The 20,924-nt window shown below is 42.8% G+C and overlaps 1 protein-coding gene across 2 annotated transcripts in view; it reads left to right on the top strand.

Moving 5' to 3' along the window:
* Nucleotides 1-20,924, top strand: part of LOC115183405 (transmembrane protein 145) — a 37,193-nt gene that overhangs the window by 5,463 nt on the left and 10,806 nt on the right. For both annotated transcript variants that reach the window (XM_029744687.1, XM_029744688.1), the window contains exons 2-7: nucleotides 7,894-7,968; nucleotides 8,553-8,630; nucleotides 15,497-15,583; nucleotides 17,624-17,725; nucleotides 19,360-19,444; nucleotides 19,874-19,945. In XM_029744687.1, coding sequence (XP_029600547.1) covers nucleotides 7,894-7,968; nucleotides 8,553-8,630; nucleotides 15,497-15,583; nucleotides 17,624-17,725; nucleotides 19,360-19,444; nucleotides 19,874-19,945 — 499 coding nt within the window. The remainder of the gene's footprint in view (nucleotides 1-7,893; nucleotides 7,969-8,552; nucleotides 8,631-15,496; nucleotides 15,584-17,623; nucleotides 17,726-19,359; nucleotides 19,445-19,873; nucleotides 19,946-20,924) is intronic.

Genomic DNA, 20,924 nt, shown 5'->3' with positions numbered 1-20,924 from the left:
AGCCACTAATAATAACAACGCAAGCCTATCGATACATTTTCCTTCTCATTCATTGCAGCTGCAGTGCTGGTTGTACTGTGAGTGGAAGTAGGGAAAACACACATTTTATGGCTTATAAAAGTGTTGAATAGAAAGTGTTGACAGTGTTGAGTAAAAACTTAAACATGAACTCACTCATCAAAACGGCAGCTCTTTGCTGTATTGGTTGACAGTCTCTCTCTGGTCATGGTTTTAAAGTTTATAAATCTCACAGTATCAACTTCGCTGTAGCTTTCTTTAATGCCTGCTTCGTTACTGCAGACACGGTCATCTGAGCCATCCCATTGGCCAATTGTAGGCCTACAGTGCACTTGATTTGCTTCCCCCGGGCCCGCCGGGAAGGCAGACTTTGTACCTTCAGACATATAAAATGGTAGAAAATGTGACCACGTCGCCTACCTGGTGAGCAGGGCAGCTGATCGGGTGCAACTACCGCCAACAGAGCGAGACCAATTAAAAAAATTGGAACGCAAGGCTTATCGTTGGGTTTTTTACATAAATGTTTGGTGATCGACTAGGAATGCCTTGGAAATCGACCAGATTTTAATTTATTGGACATTTGAGAAATCCATGTGCATTGGGTGCTTAACCCATGAGGGCGTCACCCACGCAACCAGCAGCCTCAATATACAAGGGATGTTGGCCAAATTAGCCACATTTACGTGTCCTTCAAAAGAGCCTATAATTAATTACTAAATGTTTTTTCCTTGTGTGTAGATGTGTAGCATTACAAAGCTTTTTAGCCTATTGTTTTATTGTTTTTTACTTTCCTAAAATAATAATTGTCCACCTCACGGTTCAGCTGTCGGAGATTTGAGGACTATATGCATCAGGGCATTGCATGCTTAGGCCTATAGGCTTAGGTGTCCACTATACAATATTAATATTAACAAATGTATATAAAGAAAGAGAAGCTTAGGCCTAGCCCCAGAGAGAGAGCGATATGCCGGCGGCATGCTATTTGGTATTTGGTATTTTATTAGGATCCCCATTAGCTGTTGCAAAAGCAGCAGCTACTCTTCCTGGGGTCCAAACAAAACATGAAACATGACACCAGAATGCAATTAATTATCCTTGTCAGATGGGCTAGCCTACTGCGTCTGCAATAGAGATATAGGCGTACAGAGGGAGGCTACTTCGTTAGTTTTTTATCCTAATATTTTTTTTATAAAGATAATCATTATATTGTAAGAATATAGGAGTATCTCTGGTAGGCCTAAAACATTTTTCCTCACCTCAAGTTCTACTGTCGGTGTCAGTTGGAGTGTCGGTGCGCACTCCCTTAATATCATAGGCCTGCAGTATAATATGCTAAGAGCCACATCAAACTTTCACACAAGTTTCTAAACTTTATTAGGGTAACATCAAAAGTAAGTACATTTTAATAGGGAAAATACGAGAAGGATATTATATTGTGGCAAACAAAAAAAGGGTTCAGAATTTAACAAAACACTTATGAACTGGTTTGAACCTTCATGGCTTTTAATACATTTTATTGGCCAAAAGCCGGCAATTACCAGCTAACCGAAACACATATTCCAGGCAGGCCCAGTGATTCATGAAAGCTTAACGCTTTCTCTGCCTCCTCTCCAAACCGAGCGGCTATTCCTCGCTCACCTAGAACCTAACGCTTCAATACAGACGTTGAATTGACATGGGTACTGTGTGTATGTATATTGATTTATTTATATATATATATATATATATATTCAATCAATCAATCAATCAATCCAATCAAGAGACATCTGTTGCAAAACACCAAAAAGTTAGATTTTCAAGCCAAACCTTTGATACTGGGTAAGCCTACAAGGTAAGGAGGGATGCATTTTCTGTTTGATTGGCATAATCTACAGTTGAAGTCGGAAGTTTACACACTTAGGTTTACACACTTAGGTTGGAGTCATTAAAACTTGTTTTTCAACCACTCCACAAATTCTTGTTAACAAACTATAGTTTTTTTCAAGTCGGTTAGGACAACTAATTTGTGCATGACACAAGTAATCTTTCCAACAATTGTTGACAGACAGATTATTTCACTTATAATTCGCTGTATCACAATTCCAGTGGGTCAGAAGTTTACATACACTAAGTTGACTGTGCCTTTAAAGAGCTTGGAAAATTCCAGAAAACAATGTTTTAGAAGCTTCTGTTAGGCTAATTTACATTATTTGAGTTAATTGGAGGTGTACCTGCGGATGTATTTCAAGGCCTACCTTCAAACTCAGTGCCTTTTTGCTTGACATCATGGGAAAATCAAAAGAAATCAGCCAAGACCTCAGAAAAAACATTGTAGACCTCCACAAGTCCGGTTCATCCTTGGGAGCAATTTCCAATCTGTACAAACAATAGTACGCAAGTATAAACACCATGGGACCACGCAGCCGTCATACCGCTCAGGAAGGAGACGCCTTCTGTCTCCTAGAGATGAACGTACTTTGGTGCGAAAAGTGCAAATCAGTCCCAGAATAACAGCAAAGGACCTTGTGAAGACGCTGGAGGAAACGGGTACAAAAGTATCTATATCCACAGTAAAACGAGTCCTATATTGACATAACCTGAAAGGCCGCTCAGCAAGGAGGAAGCCACTTCTCCAAAACCGCCATAAAAAAGCCAGACTACGGTTTGCAACTGCACATGGGGACAAAGATCGTACTTTTTGGAGAAATGTCCTCTGGTCTGATGAAACAAAAATATAACTGTTTGGCCATAATGACCATTGTTATGTTTGGAGGAAAAAGGGGGAGGCTTGCAAGCCGAAGAACACCATCCCAACCGTGAAGCACGGGGGTGGCAGCATCATGTTGTGGGGGGTGCTTTGCTGCAGGAGGGACTGGTGCACTTCACAAAATAGATGGCATCATGAGGAAGGACAATTATGTGGATATATTGAAGCAACATCTCAAGACATCAGTCAGGAAGTTAAAACTTGGTCGCAGATGGGTCTTCCAAATGGACAATGGCCCCAAGCATACTTCCAAAGTTGTCCTTAAGCCATTTTGCCACAACAAAGTCAAGGTATTGGAGTGGCCATCATAAAGCCCTGACCTCAACCCTTGTGAAAATGTGTGGGCAGAACTGAAAAGCGTGTCCTGGCAAGGAGGCCTACAAACCTGACTCAGTTACACCAGCTCTGTCAGGAGGAATGGGCCAAAACTCACCCAACTTGTTGTGAGAAGCTTGTGGAAGGCTACCCAAAACGTTTGACCCAAGTTAAACAATTTTAAAAGCAATGCTACCAAATACTAATTGAGTGTATGTACACTTCTGACCCAGTGGGATGATGATGAAAGAAATTAAAGCTGAAATAAATCATTCTCTCTCCTATTATTATGACATTTCACATTCTTAAAATAAAGTGGTGATCCTAAAACAGGACATTTTTACTAGGATTAAATGTTAGGAATTGTGAAAACTGTATTTGGCTAAGGTGTATGTAAACTTCTGACTTCAACTGTATGTATTGTGGTATTGAAAACGCAAACCATGATATTGAAGTGCCCGACGTCGGTATACTTTATTTATTGGTTGTGTGGTGCCTTGGCACAGAAACCTGTTGGTGGAAAATGAATTGCATATATTTTATATTATTATAAATATGGCATTAAAATGTTGAAAATGTGATTTTTCCCCCTAGCTGATCGTTGTCTGCAGCCAGCTCTGATCGTAGTGTAATGAAACAGCCAGGGAGAGTGAGCTCGTCTGTGGTGGTCAGCGAACCCTCAACCTTCTGGCCCATAGCCCTGCCTGGCTTGGATTGTGCCACAAAGAATGCTGAAGTGGCAAAGTCGTTATTCACGTTTATAAACACAGGGTCGTTACAGTTATTGTTATTTGTGGGCGTAAACATTATTTAGAGTTAATTTTTTTTGGGGGGGGGGTGCAATTTATTTCACAGTATAAGGAAGGGGCATGAAAATATTTGTATCTTTGGGGAGGGGGCTACATTTATTTTTACACCATGTGTTGGACTTTTGAATCTGAGGGCATCCTGCTATTAGCATTGTTTTTTAGTTAAGCAATGTGACAACAGTAATTAATGAGGCTGTCTAGACAGCACAGGTGACTGCAGGTAGGGTAGACAGAGCAGGTGACTGCAGGTAGGGTACACAGAGCAGGTGACTGCAGGTAGGGTACACAGAGCAGGTGACTGCAGGTAGGGTAGTCAGAGCAGGTGACTGCAGGTAGGGTAGACAGAGCAGGTGACCGCAGGTAGGGTAGACAGAGCAGGTGACTGCAGGTAGGGTGCACAGAGCAGGTGACTGCAGGTAGGGTAGACAGAGCAGGTGACTGCAGGTAGGGTAGACAGAGCAAGTTTTTACATTTACATTTACATTTTAGTCATTTAGCAGACGCTCTTATCCAGAGCGACTTACAGTAGTGAATGCATACATTTCATACATTTTTTCAAATGTGGGAATCGAACCCACAACCCTGGCGTTGGTGGTTGCAGCCCTGTTTCTCTCCTTATGTTAATTCATTCATAGATGCAAATATACATGGTGTATTTATGCAAATATGTCATGTATAATTGTCTTCATTTGAACACAAAATATATCTAAAAAATACCTGATACAGTAAGAAAATGTATATATGAGTGCATTCTTAGAAAAAAATGAAATTTTACAATAAATTGAATAGCTGAATTCCCACCAAAATGCCAGAACTCCATTCATGATGTGCTAAAGTTCAATATCTGATGGATTATAAAGATTTAAAAAGTTTGGAGTATCTTCATCCATTGTTCAACTGTTGCATTTAAGGGGAGTATAAGTTTTTTGACCTTTTAACAATTTTGATGACCATTTCTACCTTTCTGGGTATGAACAGGGTAAGACAGAACTCAGAAACACTGTTGTTAGACTCTATTTCCTTACTGGGCATGAACAGGGTAAGACAGAACTCAGAAACACTGTTGTTAGACTCTATTTCCTTACTGGGTATGAACAGGGTAAGACAGAACTCAGAAACACTGTTAGACTCTATTTCCTTATTGGGTATGAACAGGGTAAGACAGGACTGCATGGCCGGAAGTGCTCAGCAACTGAAAACGTCAGGCACCAAACAGCCCAGCTAGATCGAAGAAGAGGTCATAGATAAAGAAAGACAGCTAGAGCGAGAGAGATGGTCAATACAAATGGAAAGACGTTAAGGGAGGGTCTAAAATTAGATGAATTTGTCCGTGCAACACAGAAACACAGATTCATTTACTGGGTTGTGTGTGTGTGTGTGTGTGTGTGTGTGTGTGTGTGTGAGAGAGAGAAAGAGAGAAGGAAGTAGAAAGGAGTGTGTGTATTTCTGAGTGAGTGCGGTGACTTTCATGGTTTCTATGGCAGCTGCAATCTCAGGCAGCATGTGGCAGTTGCTATGACAATAATGGGGGAATGGAGGTTTGGTGTGTGTGTCTGAGCCTAACAAGGGGGTCTTTCACAGTCCTTGGGCAGTCATACGATATACCCCAGGCCTCCAGCCCCACCACCTCTCCTCCTTTGTGATTGCTCTGTAGTCATGGATACACCTTTAGCCTAGGACAAGTGTAGTCGCAAAAACCATCAAGCGCTATGATGAAACTGTCTCTCATGAGGACCTCCACAGGAAAGGAAGACCCAGAGTTACATTTGCTGCAGAGGGTAAGTTCATTAGAGTTAACTGCACCTCAGATTGCAACCCAAATAAATGCTTCAGAGTTCAAGTAACAGACACATCTCAACATCAACTGTTCAGAGGAAAGTACATGAAACAGGCCTTCATGGTCGAATTGCTGCAAAGAAACCACTACTAAAGGACACTAATAATAAGAAGAGACTTACCTGGGCTAAGAAACACGAGCAATGGACATTAGACTGGTGGAAATCTGTCCTTTGGTCTGATGAGTCCAAATTTGAGATGTTTGGTTCCAACCACCGTGACTTTGTGAGACGCAAAGTAGGTGAACGGATGATCTCCGCATGTGTGGTTCCCACCGTGAAGCATGGAGGTGGTGGTGTGATGGTGTGGGGGTGCTTTGTTGGTGACACTGTCAGTGATTTATTTATAATTCAAGGCACACTTAACCAGCATGACTACCACAGCATTCTGCAGCGATACGCCATCCCATCTGGTTTGCCCTTAGTGGGACTATTATTTGCTTTTCAACAGGACAATGACAAGGGCTAATTGACCAAGAAGGAGAGTGATGGAGCGCTGCATCAGATGACCTGGCCTCCATAATCACCCGACCTCAACCCAATTGAGATGGTTTGGGATGAGTAACAAGTTCTCAGCATATGTGGGAACTCCTTCAAGACTGTTGGAAAATAATTCTTCATGAAGCTGGTTGAGAGAATGCCAAGAGTCTGCAAAGCTGTCATCAACGCAAAGGATGGCTACTTTAAAGAATATAAATATATATAAAAACACTTTTTTGGTTACTACATGACTCCAAATGTGTTTTTTCATAGTTTTGATGTCTTCACTATTATTCTACAATGTAGAACATTGTAAAAATAAAGAAAAACCCTTGAATGAGTTGGTGTCCAAACTTTTGACTGGGACTGTATGGCTGAATGTGTTAACTGTTAACTACAGATGGTTTGCTCTCTGACATATGGCTACGGATTTGCTCTCTATCTATGATATATAGTGCAGCTGTAAGTTCAATTTTTTTCTGTGTTGTTTAAAACCCCTTAAGGATCGTGCCCTTTTTCTATTTTCACCTAAAATGACATACCCAAATCTGCCTGTAGCTCAGGACCTGAAGCAAGGATATGCGTATTCTTGATACCATTTGAAAATAAACACTTTGAAGTTTGTGGAAATTTGAAATTAATGTAGGATAATATAACACATTAGATCTGGTAAAAGATAATACATAATGTTTGAAATGCAAGAGAAAGGCCATAATATAATATTGCAATTTAGGCGCAATTTAGATTTTGTGCACTAGATGGCAGCAGCGTGTGTGCAAAGTTTCAGATTGATCCAATTGTGTCTGCCCAAATGTGCCGAATTGGTCAATTTATTCATTTTCAAGTGCATAATTATATAGAACTTACATTTTGTATTACCATATCATTTTTGTAAGTTTACACACTCCCAGGAATGTCATACATGATGGATCATTAGCTTGTACACTAACTTTCACACATCTAGATGGCCAGGCGGGGTGGGTGTGGAGCCAGACAGCAGGGGTTCAAACTGTAGAACCCAGTTCCTACTGTACATTTGAATATAAAAATGTATTTTATCAAACAAAACTATGCTACATTTTTATCTCTGGGACCCTCCGGATGATAAATCAAAGCAAGATTACTGAATGTAAGTACATTATTTACCTTCAGAGGTGAATGTATCAAACCAGTTGTCGTGATACGTTTTTGTTGTTGTTGTGCACTGTCCTCAAACAATAGCATTGTATATTTTCACTGTAATAGCTACTGTAGATTGGACAGTGCAGTTAGATTAACAAGAATTTAAGCTTTCTGCCCAAATAAGACATGTCTATGTCCTGGAAAGTTTGCTGTTACAACTGTTTTGCTAATCGCATTAGCGCACATTAGCTCAACCGTCCCGGTATAGGGACACCGATCCCTTATTAATGATCAATTCTATACAGCCTGTGTCTGTGTCTGTCAGCCTACATCTGCAGCACAGCCCATTGACGGATACCCTGCTGCAGTGCCTTATGGAAGGACAGTGAAGCACTGTATACCATCAGCACTATATCTTGGTATGATGCTGGTTGAATATTACAGCCAGGTTTTCCTGCTCTCTTCCCCATCTCACCTTCATCTCCCTTTCTCCTTTCCCCATTCTCTACCCTATGCCCCTCTCTCCCTCCTCCTCTTCGGCCCATCTCTGGTTCCCCACTCTAAACAGGACTGGTTGTTCCTCACTCGCTTCTGTTTTCTCACTGATTTTGGACGTCTGGACTTCCGGTTCCGCTACCAAAAGGTCAGGTTATAGTACAACTGACCCCCTATCTATCATTCTCTTTTCTTATTTTGTTCCATCAATATTGTTGGCTCTCCCCCTCTTAGTGAGTTGCTTTTCTGTCGTCTGTCTGTCTGTCTGTCTGTCTGTCTGTCTGTCTGTCTGTCTGTCTCTCTCCCTCTCTCTCTCTCATATTGTCCCCATGTACCCTATTCTTTTCTTATTTTATGTCTGACAAACTTTGTTTTACAAGTCATCCTTCATCATCATTCCTCTATGTCCATCTCTCTCTTGGCTCTCTCTTCACTGATTCGTTTTCTCTCTCTCCTCTAAATTGATTTCATCACTCTTTCTGTCTTTGGTAATTGTACCTACCTTTGTCTGTTCCTGTTATATTATCCATACATTTACTCTCTCCTGTCCTCTACTCTCCTCTCCTATCTTCTCCTCTTTTTCTGTCCTCCTTTCTGTGTTCCTCTGGTTGCTGTTAGTGGACTGCAGACTTTGAGGCAGTCTGGTGTTAATCTTAGGCCCCCTTTCCCACTCCCCTTTCCTCCCTCCTCATTTCCCTACCTCCCCTCCTCCATTCTCTCTCTCCTCTCTAGACGCGGTGCTGTCAGAATATATTGCTCTACTTTGATGACAGCTCTCAGTGGCCAGCTGTGTACAAGAAGCCGGACAAGGTGAGAAACCACTACTCTGTGTCGCGCTTGGCGTGTGTGTGTGTGTGTGTCTTTCTGTGTGTATATACACTGCTCAAAAAAATAAAGGGAACACTAAAATAACACATCCTAGATCTGAATTAATGAAATAATCTTATTAAATACTTTTTTCTTTACATATTTGAATGTGCTGACAACAAAATCACACAAAAATAATCAATGGAAATCCAATTTATCAACCCATGGAGGTCTGGATTTGGAGTCACACTCAAAATTAAAGTGGAAAACCACACTAAAACCACACACTATCCAACTTTGATGTAATGTCCTTAAAACAAGTCAAAATGAGGCTCAGTAGTGTGTGTGGCCTCCACGTGCCTGTATGACCTCCCTACAACGCCTGGTCATGCTCCAGATGAGGTGGCGGATGGTCTCCTGAGGGACCTCCTCCCAGACCTGGACTAAAGCATCTGCCAACTCCTGGACAGTCTGTGGTGCAACGTGGCATTGGTGGATGGAGCGAGACATGATGTCCCAGATGTGCTCAATTGGATTCAGGTCTGGGGAACGGGCGGGCCAGTCCATAGCATCAATGCCTTCCTCTTGCAGGAACTGCTGACACACTCCAGCCACATGAGGTCTAGCATTGTCTTGCATTAGGAGGAACCCAGGGCCAACCGCACCAGCATATGGTCTCACAAGGGGTCTGAGGATCTCATCTCGGTTCCTAATGGCAGTCAGGCTACCTCTGGCGAGCACATGGAGGGCTGTGCGGCCCCCCAAAGAAATGCCACCCCACACCATGACTGACCCACTGCAAAACCGGTCATGCTGGAGGATGTTGCAGGCAGCAGAACGTTCTCCACAGTGTCTCCAGACTCTGTCACGTCTGTCACATGTGCTCAGTGTGAACCTGCTTCCATCTGTGAAGAGCACAGGGCGCCAGTGGCGAATTTGCCAATCTTGGTGTTCTCTGGCAAATGCCAAACGTCCTGCATGGTGTTGGGCTGTAAGCACAACCCCCACCTGTGGACGTCGGGCCCTCATACCACCCTCATGGAGTCTGTTTCTGACCGTTTGAGCAGACACATGCACATTTGTGGCCTGCTGGAGGTCATTTTGCAGGGCTCTGGCAGTGCTCCTCCTTGCACAAAGGCGGAGGTAGTGGTCCTGCTGCTGGGTTGTTGCCCTCCTACGGCCTCCTCCACGTCTCCTGATGTACTGGCCTGTCTCCTGGTAGCGCCGCCATGCTCTGGACACTACGCTGACAGACACAGCAAACCTTCTTGCCACAGCTCGCATTGATGTGCCATCCTGGATGAGCTGCACTACTTGAGCCACTTGTGTGGGTTGTAGACTCCGTCTCATGCTACAACTAGAGTGAAAGCACCGCCAGCATTCAAAAGTGACCAAAACATCAGCCAGGAAGCATAGGAACTGAGAAGTGGTCTGTGGTTACCACCTGCAGAACCACTCCTTTATTGGGGGTGTCTTGCTAATTGCCTATAATTTCCACCTGTTGTCTATTCCATTTGCACAACAGCATGTGAAATGTATTGTCAATCAGTGTTGCTTCCTAAGTGGACAGTTTGATTTCACAGAAGTGTGATTGACTTGGAGTTACATTGTGTTGTTTGTGTTCCCTTTATTTTTTTGAGCAGTATATATATATATGTATGTGTGTTTCCATCTGTTCTGTTTTACCTGACCATGCTCCTTCTGTGATCTGGGCGACATTGTGTGTACAGGCATTTCTGTTTCTTGATATGGAGTTAGTTCCATAGAAATAGAATGAATAGAACGGGCTTGGACGCATTAACCCTGGCAATTTGACTGGTAAACTCATGGGTACACTCACTCACTCACTGCCTGGTATTGTGATGCAATAATTTCCATGGTATTTTGGAATTTTCTATCTGATAGATGCAGTAAAGAGGTCAATCGAACTCGACCAAAACAATGGAATTGCCATGGAAACGCGTGGAGGAAAGGGTCATGGGCGAAAGATCCTGAGTCTCCTCATTGTCCCCCAGCAAAATTTGCCTACATTTAGGCTATTGTTTATATGTGTAAATCTGAGTGTAATGCTTGTATGGATGTCAACTCCAATGCATGTTTATGTCATTGTTACCAACCAACTGCATTGCAGTTAAAAATGACTGACTACCACCACTGATTTCTGTATGCTAACTATGCCAACCAGCTTACACGAACAGGAGTTAGCATTTAGCAGTCTTCTAAACCTAAAAAGGAACAACTTCTACATGTTAAACAGACAAATATTTTTTGTAATGTCAGTTGAGTTTACTCAACAAATCATAGCACAGATTGAAGGGTACACTTCCTGCTTTTACTTCCTGGCATACGCCGAGTTCATATTCAGATATTCACATCATATGAAGGAATTCCCCTCGACCACACCCACAAATTGGGGGAAACAAACATTCGTTCCCATTGACCTCCATTGTAAAAGAGCCAACTTAGTGGTATATTTTTTTTGTTATACAGAAATAACAAAACATTCCAAGAAGCTGCTGTGTTGTTCACTGCACATGTAACCAGGTCAAAAATCCCAACCTACGGTTCACGATGCTCACACGTAGAGAAATAGAGCCTTCGAAAACAGTCCTGTGGCTTCAGGCTATTCGGCCCTAATGTATGGATTTCACGTGACTGGGCAGCGGTGCACCCATTGGTGGACCTGGGAGTGCATAGACCCACCCCCTTGGAAACCAGACCCACTCACTGGGGAGCCAGGCCCAGCCAATCAGAATTTGTTTTTCCCCACAAAAGGGCTTTATTACAGACAGAAATACCCTTCAGTTTCATCAGCAGTCTGGGTGGCTGGTCTCAGACATTCCCACAGGTGAAGAAGTTGGATGTGGAGGTCCTGGGCTAGCGTGGTTACACGTGGTCTGCGGTTGTGAGGCCGGTTGGACGTACTGCCAAATTCTCTAAAATGACATTGGAGGCGGCTTATGGTAGACAAGTTAACATTAAATTCTCTGACAACAGCTCTGGTGGACATTCCTGCACTCAGCCTGCCAATTGCACACTCCCTCAAAACTTGAGACATCTCTGGCATTGTGTTGTGGCCTTTTATTGTCCCCAGCACAAGGTGCAGCTGTGTAATTATCATGCTGTTTAGTCAGCTTCTTGATATGCCACACATGTCAGTTGGATCTATTGTCTTGGCAAAGGTGAAAGGCTCCCTCACAGGGATGTAAACAAATCTGTGCACAAAATTTGAGAAATATGATTTTTGTACATATGGAAAAATTTTGGGATCTTATATTTCAGCTCGTGAAACATGGGGCCAACACTTTAAATGTTGCGTTTATATTTTAGTTCAATATACACTACCGTTCAAAAGTTTGGGATCACTTAGAAATGTCCTTTTTTCCATTAAAATAACAAGGTAGGATATGCATATTATTAGTAGATTTGGATAGAAAACACTCTGAAGTTTCTAAAACTGTTTGAATGATGTCTGTGAGTATAACAGAACTCATATGGCAGGCGAAAACCTGAGAAAAATCCAACCAGGAAGTGGGAAATCTGAGGCTTGTAGTTTTTCAAGTGATGCCCTATCCAATATACAGTGTCTGTGGGGTCCTATTGCACATCCTAAGGCTTCCACTAGATGTCAACAGTCTTTAGAATGTTGTTTCAGGCTTCTACAGTGAATGGGGAGAGAATAAGAGCTGATGGAGCTAGGCATCTGAAAAAAGGCACGAGCTCAGTAACGCGTGCTACCTTGGGAGCGAGCTGAGTTTATCTTCATTCCTAAAGAGAAAGGAATTGTCCGGTTGGAATTTTATTGAAGATTTATGATAAAAACATCCTAAAGATCGATTCTATACATCGTTTGATATGTTTCTACAAACTGTAGTATAACTTTTTTGACTTTTCGTCTGGACTTAGTAAGCGCGTGCCTTGCATTTGGAATAGTGAACCTAATGCGCAAACAAAATGGAGGTATTTGGACATAAAGATGAACTTTATCGAGCAAAATGAACATTTACTGTGGAACTGGGATCCTGGGAGTGCATTCTGATGAAGATCAAAAGGTAAGTGTATATTTATAATGCTATTTCTGACTTCTGCTGACTCCGCAGTATGGCTTGTCTTGGTTTCTGAGCGCTGTACTCAGATTATTGCAAAGTTTGCTTTCGCCATGAAGCTTTTTTTAAATCTGACACAGCAGTTGCATTAAGGAGAAGTGTATCTTTAATTCTGTGCATAACACTTGTATATTTTATCAAAGTTTTTGATAAGTATTTCTGTAAATTGATGTGGCTCTGCAAAGTCACCGGAGGTTTTGGAGGCAAAACGTTACTGAACATAACGCGCCAATGTAAACTAAGATTTTTGGATATAAATATGAACTTTATCGAACAAAACATAAATGTATTGTGTAACATGAAGTCCTATGAGTGCCATCTGATGAAGATCATCAAAGGTTAGTGATTCATTTTAGTTGTATTTCTGGTTTTTGTGATGCCTCTCCTTGCTTGGAAAATGGCTGTGTGGTTTTTCTTGTCTTGGTGCTGTCCTAACATAATCTAATGCTATGCTTTCGCTGTAAAGCCTTTTTGAAATAGGACACTGTGGTTGGATTAATGAGAATCTTATCTTTAAAATGGTGTATAATACTTGTATGTTTGAGGAATTTTAATGATGAGATTTTTGCTGTTTTGAATTTGGCGCCCTGCACTTTCACTGGCTGTTGTCATATCGATCCCGCTAAAGGGATTTGATCCGTAAGAAGTTTTAAATTGATCAGAAATACAGTGTAGACATTGTCAATGTTGTAAATGACTATTGTAGCTGGAAACGGCAGATTTTTTATGGAATATCTACATAGGCGTACAGAGGCTCATTATCAGTACCCATCCCTCCTGTGTTCCAATGGCACGTTGTGTTAGCTAATCCAAGTTTATCTTTTTGAAAGGCTAATTGATCATTAGAAAACCCTTTTGCAATTATGTTAGCACAGCTGAAAACTATTGTTCTGATTAAAGAAGCAAGAAAACTGGCCTTCTTTAGACTAGTTGAGTATCTGGAGCATCAGCATTTGTGGGTTCGATTACAGGCTCAAAATGGCCAGAAACAAATAATTTTCTGCTGAAACTCATCAGTCTATTCTTGTTCTGAGAATTGAAGGCTATACCATGCGAGAAATTGCCAAGAAACTGAAGATCTCGTACAACGCTCTGTACTACTCCCTTCACAGAACAGCACAAACTGGCTCTAACCAGAATAGAAAGAGTAGTGGGAGGCCCCGGTGCACAATTGAGCAAGAGGACAAGTACATTAGAGTGTCTAGTTTGAGAAACAGACGCCTCACAAGTCCTCAACTGACAGCTTCATTAAATAGTACCCGCAAAACACCAGTCTCAACATCAACAGTGAAGAGGTGACTCCGGAATGCTGGCCTTCTAGGCAGAGTTGCAAAGAAAAAGCCATATCTCAGATTGGCCAATAAAAATTAAAGATTAAGATGGACAAAAGAACACAGACACTGGACAGAGGAAGATTGGAAAAAAGTGTTATGGACAGAGGAATCTAAGTTTGAGGTGTTCGGATCACAAAGAAGAACATTCGTGAGACGCAGAAAAAATGAAAAGATGCTGGAGGAGTGCTTGACGCCATCTGTCAAGCATGGTGGAGGCAATGTGAGGGTCTGGGAGTGCTTTGGTGGTGGTAAAGTGGGAGATTTGTACAGGGTAAAAGGGATCTTGAAGAAGGAAGGCTATCATTCCATTTTGCAACGCCATGCCATACCCTGTGGACGGCGCTTAATTGGAGCCAATTTCCTCCTTCAACAGGACAATGACCCAATGACCCAATGCACAGATCCAAACTATGCAAGAACTATTTAGGGAAGAAGCAGTCAGCTGGTATTCTGTCTATAATGGAGTGGCCAGCACAGTCACCAGATCTCAACCCTATTGAGCTGTTGTGGGAGCAGCTAGACCATATGGTAGGTAAGAACTGCCCATCAAGCCAATCCAACTTGTGGGAGGGGCTTCAGGAAGCATGGGGTGAAATCTTTTCAGATTACCTCAACAAATTGACAGCTAGAATGCCAAAGGTCTGCAAGGCTGTAATTTCTGCAAATGGAGGATTCTTTGTCAAAAGCAAAGTTTGAAGGACACAATTATTATTTCAATTAAAAATCCTTATTTATTACCTTGTCAATGTCTTCACTATATTTGCTATTCATTTTGCAACTAATTTCATGTATGTTTTCATGGAAAACAAGAACATTTCTAAGTGACCCCAAACTTTTGAACGGTAGTGTATATATCAAATTTAGCTAAAACATTGCTCTTTCCTTTAAATGGCCTTTACTGTTAGTGATGGATCCTTTGCTGCAACGAGATGTTACAATTCCTCTCTTGATGGCTTCATCATTCACTGACGTATGTTGGCAACTGAGGTAAAGTAGTGACTGGCTAGAACTGGAGCAAGGAGTGAGAGTGAGCCTAATCCTCCCCCCCAAAAATCTGTTTATAACTATTCCTGTACTGCCCGTTCTTGTGGACTGTCACTCCTGTTGCATTCTGTCCCAAACTTGACTCTTGAACATCACTTTGATTCCTGCCGGAATCCCGTGGGACCGGCAAGACCCACGGGAGTCCTTTTCTTCTTGCGACGTTCTATCTAATACCAACTGGGACTATGGGTGCACTCAAAATGGCTGCCAGTCCACTGATTATGCCATCATTGACCTGAACGGCGATTCCCTTTCTATTCATTCTATTTCTATGGTTAGTTCGGCCAGTACCTGTTAGTGGTTAGTTCGTCCAGTACTTGTGCATAATGTGATGTGTGTATGACACAGTTTCTTTATTATTCTTGACCGTATTTCTTGACCCCAGGACTGCTACCAGAAGGAGGCGGTGTTGAGACCAGAGAATAACCAGGTTATCAACCTGACCACACGTTACACCTGGTCTGGCTGTGTGGTAAGAACATGGACAACCTCCTCTACAGCTCTCTGTCTTATATAGTGCCTTCAGAAAGTATTCATACCCATTTACTTATTCCACATTTTGTTGTGTTACAGCCTGAATTCAAAATTAAATTGATTAAATATAAAAATACATACATACCACATAATGACAAAGTGAAAACATGTTTTTAGAAATGTTTTGTACATTTTTAAAAAATGAAATATCACACCCCTTTGCTATGACACTCCAAACTGAGTTCAGGTGCATTCCGTTTCCTTTGATCATACTTGAGATGTTGCTACAACTTGATTGGAGTCCACCTGTGGCCAATAAAATAGTTTGGACATGATTTAGAAATGCACCTTTCTGTATAAGATCCCACAGTTGATAGTGCATGTCAGAGCAGAAACTATTCCATGAATTCCAGGGAAGTGACCGTAGAGCCCCGAGAGAGAATTGTGATGAGGCATATATCTGGGGAAGAGTATAAAACTATTTCTAGTGTTGAAAGGTTCCAAGAGCACAGTGGTCTCCAATCATTGGGAAATGGGGAAAAATATGAAATCTACCCAGACTCTGCCTAAAGCTGGCTGTCCAACCAAACTGAGCAACTGGGCACCTCAGGTAGGTGACCAAAAACCCATTGACCACTCTGACAGAACTACAGAGTTCCTTGGCTGAGATGGGAGAACCTGCCAGAAGGACAACAGTCTCTACAGCAGGGGTATTCAACTCTTACCCTACGAGGTCCGGGGCCTGCTGGTTTTCTGTTCTACCTGATAATTAATTTTACCCACTTGGTGTCCCAGGTCTAAATCAGTCCCTGATTAAAGGGCAATAATGAAAAAATGCATTGGAACTGGCTTTGAGGTCCAGAGTTGAGTTTGAAGGTTCTACAGCACTTCACTAATCTGGGTTTATGGGAGAGTGGCCAGATGGAAGCCACTCCTGAGAAAAAGGCACATGACAGCACACCTCTAGTTTACAAAAAGGCACATGAAAGACTGAGATCATAAGGCAAAAGATTCTATGAGACAAAAAGTCTGAGACAAAAATGTAACTATTTGGCCTGAATGCAAAGTGCTATGTCTGGAGAAAACCAGGCACAGCTCATCACCCGTCTAACATCTACTGTGAAGCATGGTGGTGTCAGACTCATGCCATGGGGATGCTTTTCAGCGGCAGGGACTGGGAGACTGGTAAGGATAGAGGGAACAATGAATGCAAGCAAATACAAGCAAATCCTTGATGAGAACCTGCTTCAGAGTGCAAACGACCTTCAAATGGGGCAAAGATTTATGTTCCAACAGGACAATGACCCCAAACATACAGCCAAAGTAACTCTAGAATGGCTTCAGAACAAGAATGTGAAAGTCCTTGAGTGACCCAGCCCAGACTTGAATCCCATTGAAAATCTTTGGAAAGACTTGAAGATTGCTGTTCACCGCTGCTCCCCCATCTAACCAAACAGAGCTTTAGAAAATCTGCAAGGAAGAATCGGAGAAAACCCCCAAATCCATATGGGCAAAGCTGACTCAAAGCGGTAATCGCAGCGAAAGGTGCTTCTACAAAGTATTGACTCGGGTGTGAAAACGTATGTATATGTGATATTTCTGTATTTAATTTTCAATAAATTTGCAGAAATGTCTAAACATGTTTTCACTTTGTCCATATGGGGTATTGTGTGAAGATGGGTGAGAAAAAAAAAAAGATTTCACCCATTTTTAATTCAGGCTGTAACACAACAAAATGTGGAAAAAGTCAAGTGGTATTAACACTTTCTGAAGGCACTGTACATGTGGGCTTGTCTTGTATGTTTGCCTATGGGACTGTGGTTGTTTTTAGCTATTCAGTTATAACTAAAAGAGCTAGCTATTTTGAGGTGTGAGGAGTATGTGTATGTGAGACAGAGGTGTCTGGGTGTAACTCCCTCATTGGAAATGTGTTAGGATGTGTTGATTCAATGTGTTTTTGAGTGTGTGAGCGTCTTCTCTATTAATATATTAACTCTCTCTCTCTTCTGTCTCTGTTTCTGCTGTCTCTGTCTCTAAGGTGGAAGGAGAGGGAGATGAGGAGGTGCTGAGTTGTGTGGGAGGTCGTAGTTTCCGCTCGGTGAGGGAGAGATGGTGGTACATCGCTCTCAGCAAGTGTGGGGTGAGCACTGACCTTTCACTTCTCACTGATGGCTAGCGCACACCGACATTGATAATCTGATGACACACACCGCCCGCACACGTATACACACAACCCCCCCCCCGCACACACACACACATAACAAATACACTCACAGATTGACATACACTGAGTGTACAAAACATTAAGAACACCTGCTCTTTCCATGACAGACTGACCAGGTGAATCCAGGTGAAAGCTATGATCCCTTATTAATGTCACTTGTTAAATCCACTTCAATCAGTGTAGATGAAGCAGATGAGACAGGTTAAAGGATTTCTAAGCCTTGAGACAATTGAGACATGGATTGTGTGCCATTCAGAAGGCAGAAATTGATTGTGCAAGGTTTTTCACGCTCAACAGTTTCCCGTGTGTATCAAGAACGGTTCACCACCCTAAAGACATCCAGCCAACTTGACACAACTGTGGGAATCAGTTGGAGTCAACATGGGCCAGCATCCCTGTGGAACGCTTTCGACACCTTGTAGAGTCCATGCCCCAACAAATTGAGGGGAGGGGGGGATTGGGTGCAACTCAATATTAAGAAGGTGTTCCTAATGTTTGGTATACTCAGTGTTGATCTGGTCTGTATGCGTGCTTGCATGCAAATGTGTGTGCATATGGATGCACAAGTGTGTGTCGCAAGTGTCTGCATCTGTATGTGTGTGTGTGGTGGCAGGGCCAGTGTATCCACACACTGACTGGCAGTATTGTGGTGTTAGTAGAGAGTGAGTGTTTGTGAAGAGGGACAGACAGGATTGAAGCGGATGTTTCCTGGAGAGTGTGTTGTGTTGTCACGGCAGCAAGTGGAGGGCTGTTGACGGACATGATGCTTAATGGTGTAGGACTGAAGCTAAAGATCTGTCTCTGGCCCACATGGCCCCAGGGACTCTCCCCGTCTCACCCCGCCTTACCTCGCCTGCACACTGCCAATATAATACACGCCTTCCACCCTCTCTCATTTCTTACTCTCTCTGGAGCGTCTGTCACTCTCTCTGTCTTTCTCTTCACCTCTTTCTCTAATTCTTACTCTTTCTTGTTCACCCAGTCTTTGAATCTCTCCTTTACTCTGGCCTTCTTTCTCTGTGTCACTTCATCTCCTCTCACTCCTCTATGTCTCTCTCCCTCCAACCCTGTCTCTTCTCACAGCTCTCTGTCTCTCTCCTTCTCTCCCAGTCCTGCCTGTCTCCTCTCACTGTTCTGTCTCTCTAGTTCTCTCTCCCTCTCTCCCAGTCCTGCCTGGCTAGTATTGATTTTGTGACAGTGCACGGTTCATGCTCCTCATTCTTCTGATGGAGGTACTGAGATCGAGTCTTGGCTGGCAGATGAAATCAAAGGTTTTTTTCTCTCACTTACAGCACAACAACACAAACTCCAGAGGCTTTGAACTCCTCTCTGTGAAATGAGCTCTTTGTGCGCTCACTATCACTCCATCTAACTCCCCGCTCTCCTCCTCTGTCTCTCTCTCTCCCTCTCTTCCTCTGTCTCTCTCTCTCCCTCTGTCTCTCTCTCTCCCTCTCTTCCTCTGTCTCGCTCTCCCCCTCTCTGTCTCTGTCTCTCTCTCTCCCTCTCTTCCTCTGTCTCTCTCTCTCCCCCTCTCTGTCTCTGTCTCTCAGGGGGAAGGTTTGCAGCTGGAGTATGAGATGAAGCTGACCAATGGCCAGTCTTTCTGGACACAGCATTTCTCTGCAGACGAGTTTGGTGAGAACGACAAGGATTACAGAATGAACGTTAATGGCTCGTCCAACACTATTTAACACGGCCAATAAAGCATTTTAAAATGAACAAATGATTATAAGGAAGGAATGGATGAATGAATTAATGATGATGGATTAACATGAGTGGAATGGGTAAAAAGGAAAAGGGACAGTTTAGAAAATGACAATATTAAGCTACTCTCATATTCTGATGTTCTAATGACCTCTCTCTTTCTGTCGCTCTCTCTATTCCTCTCCCTCCCTCCCCCTCTCTCATCACCATCTCACACCCTCTATCTGCCTCTCTCTCTCTCTTTCACTTTCGCTCTCCATTTCTCTCTCTCTCTCTCTCTCTCTCTTGCTTTCACACTCCATTTCTCTACCTCTCTCTACCTCTCTCTACCTCTCCCTAACCACATGCCTCTATTCTCAGGGATCCTGGAAACTGACATCACGTTCCTGGTTATCTTCTCCCTGGTCTTCATCCTCTCTTGTTATTTTGCCTGTAAGTGCCTGAGGAACAAGATCAGATCACGTCTTCCTCACACCAGAAAAGCACTTAGCAGCCAATCCTAACCTGAGATCTCTGCTCTTAACTCCCATCTTCACACAAATGTCTCATTGGCATTAATGCATAAATGCGCCAAACGTCCGAATTACACTAGCCTTAAGTGCTAGTCCTTTCTGGGAGGAGAGAAGGGGTGTGAAAAGCGCCTGCCTTTCTGGAATGAAGACAAAGAGTAGAGGAATAGAGCTTGTCATTATGGAGTCATGGGGGCATCTTTCTGGAATGAGGGAAGAGTGGCCCCCTCTCTGGTGGAGGAGTGGAGGAACTTGTCATTAGGGCTGAACATGTAGAAGCCAGCCGGGGAAAGTAAAGTGGGGCAGATAAAGGGAAGGCAGATGTGACAGTGTTAAAATATGGAGAGTATCTCCTCAGATAATACAGCCCATGTGTCTACAAACACACAGACTCCTGCTGCACATACTAATGCCTAATACACCACTCGCCTCTCTCTCATTCTCTATCCTTCTCTTTACATTACCATCTCTGTTTTTGTGTCTCTGTCACTGCATCTTTCCCCTCTAACCCACCGCTCTCTTTTCCTTTTCATGTCTCTCTCGCTCCTCTTCATATCTCTCTCCTCTTCATCTGTCTCTCCTCTTCATCTGTCTCTCTCTCTCTCTCACTTCATATCTCTCCTCTTCATCTGTCTCTCCTTTTCTCCTCTTCATATCTCTCTCCTCTTCATCTGTCTCTCTCTCTCTCTCTCTCTTCATATCTCTCTCCTCTTCATCTGTCTCTCTCTCTCTCTCTCTTCATATCTCTCCTCTTCATCTGTCTCTCCTTTTCTCCTCTTCATATCTCTCTCCTCTTCATCTGTCTCTCTCTCTCTCTCTCTTCATATCTCTCTCCTCTTCATCTGTCTCTCTCTCTCTCTCTCTCTTCATATCTCTCCTCTTCATCTGTCTCTCTCTCTCTC

The sequence above is a fragment of the Salmo trutta genome, chromosome 3 (genome assembly GCF_901001165.1).
Source record: "Salmo trutta chromosome 3, fSalTru1.1, whole genome shotgun sequence".
Classification (NCBI taxonomy): Eukaryota; Metazoa; Chordata; class Actinopteri; order Salmoniformes; family Salmonidae; genus Salmo; species Salmo trutta.
This window is presented reverse-complemented; position numbering and strand designations above follow the sequence as displayed.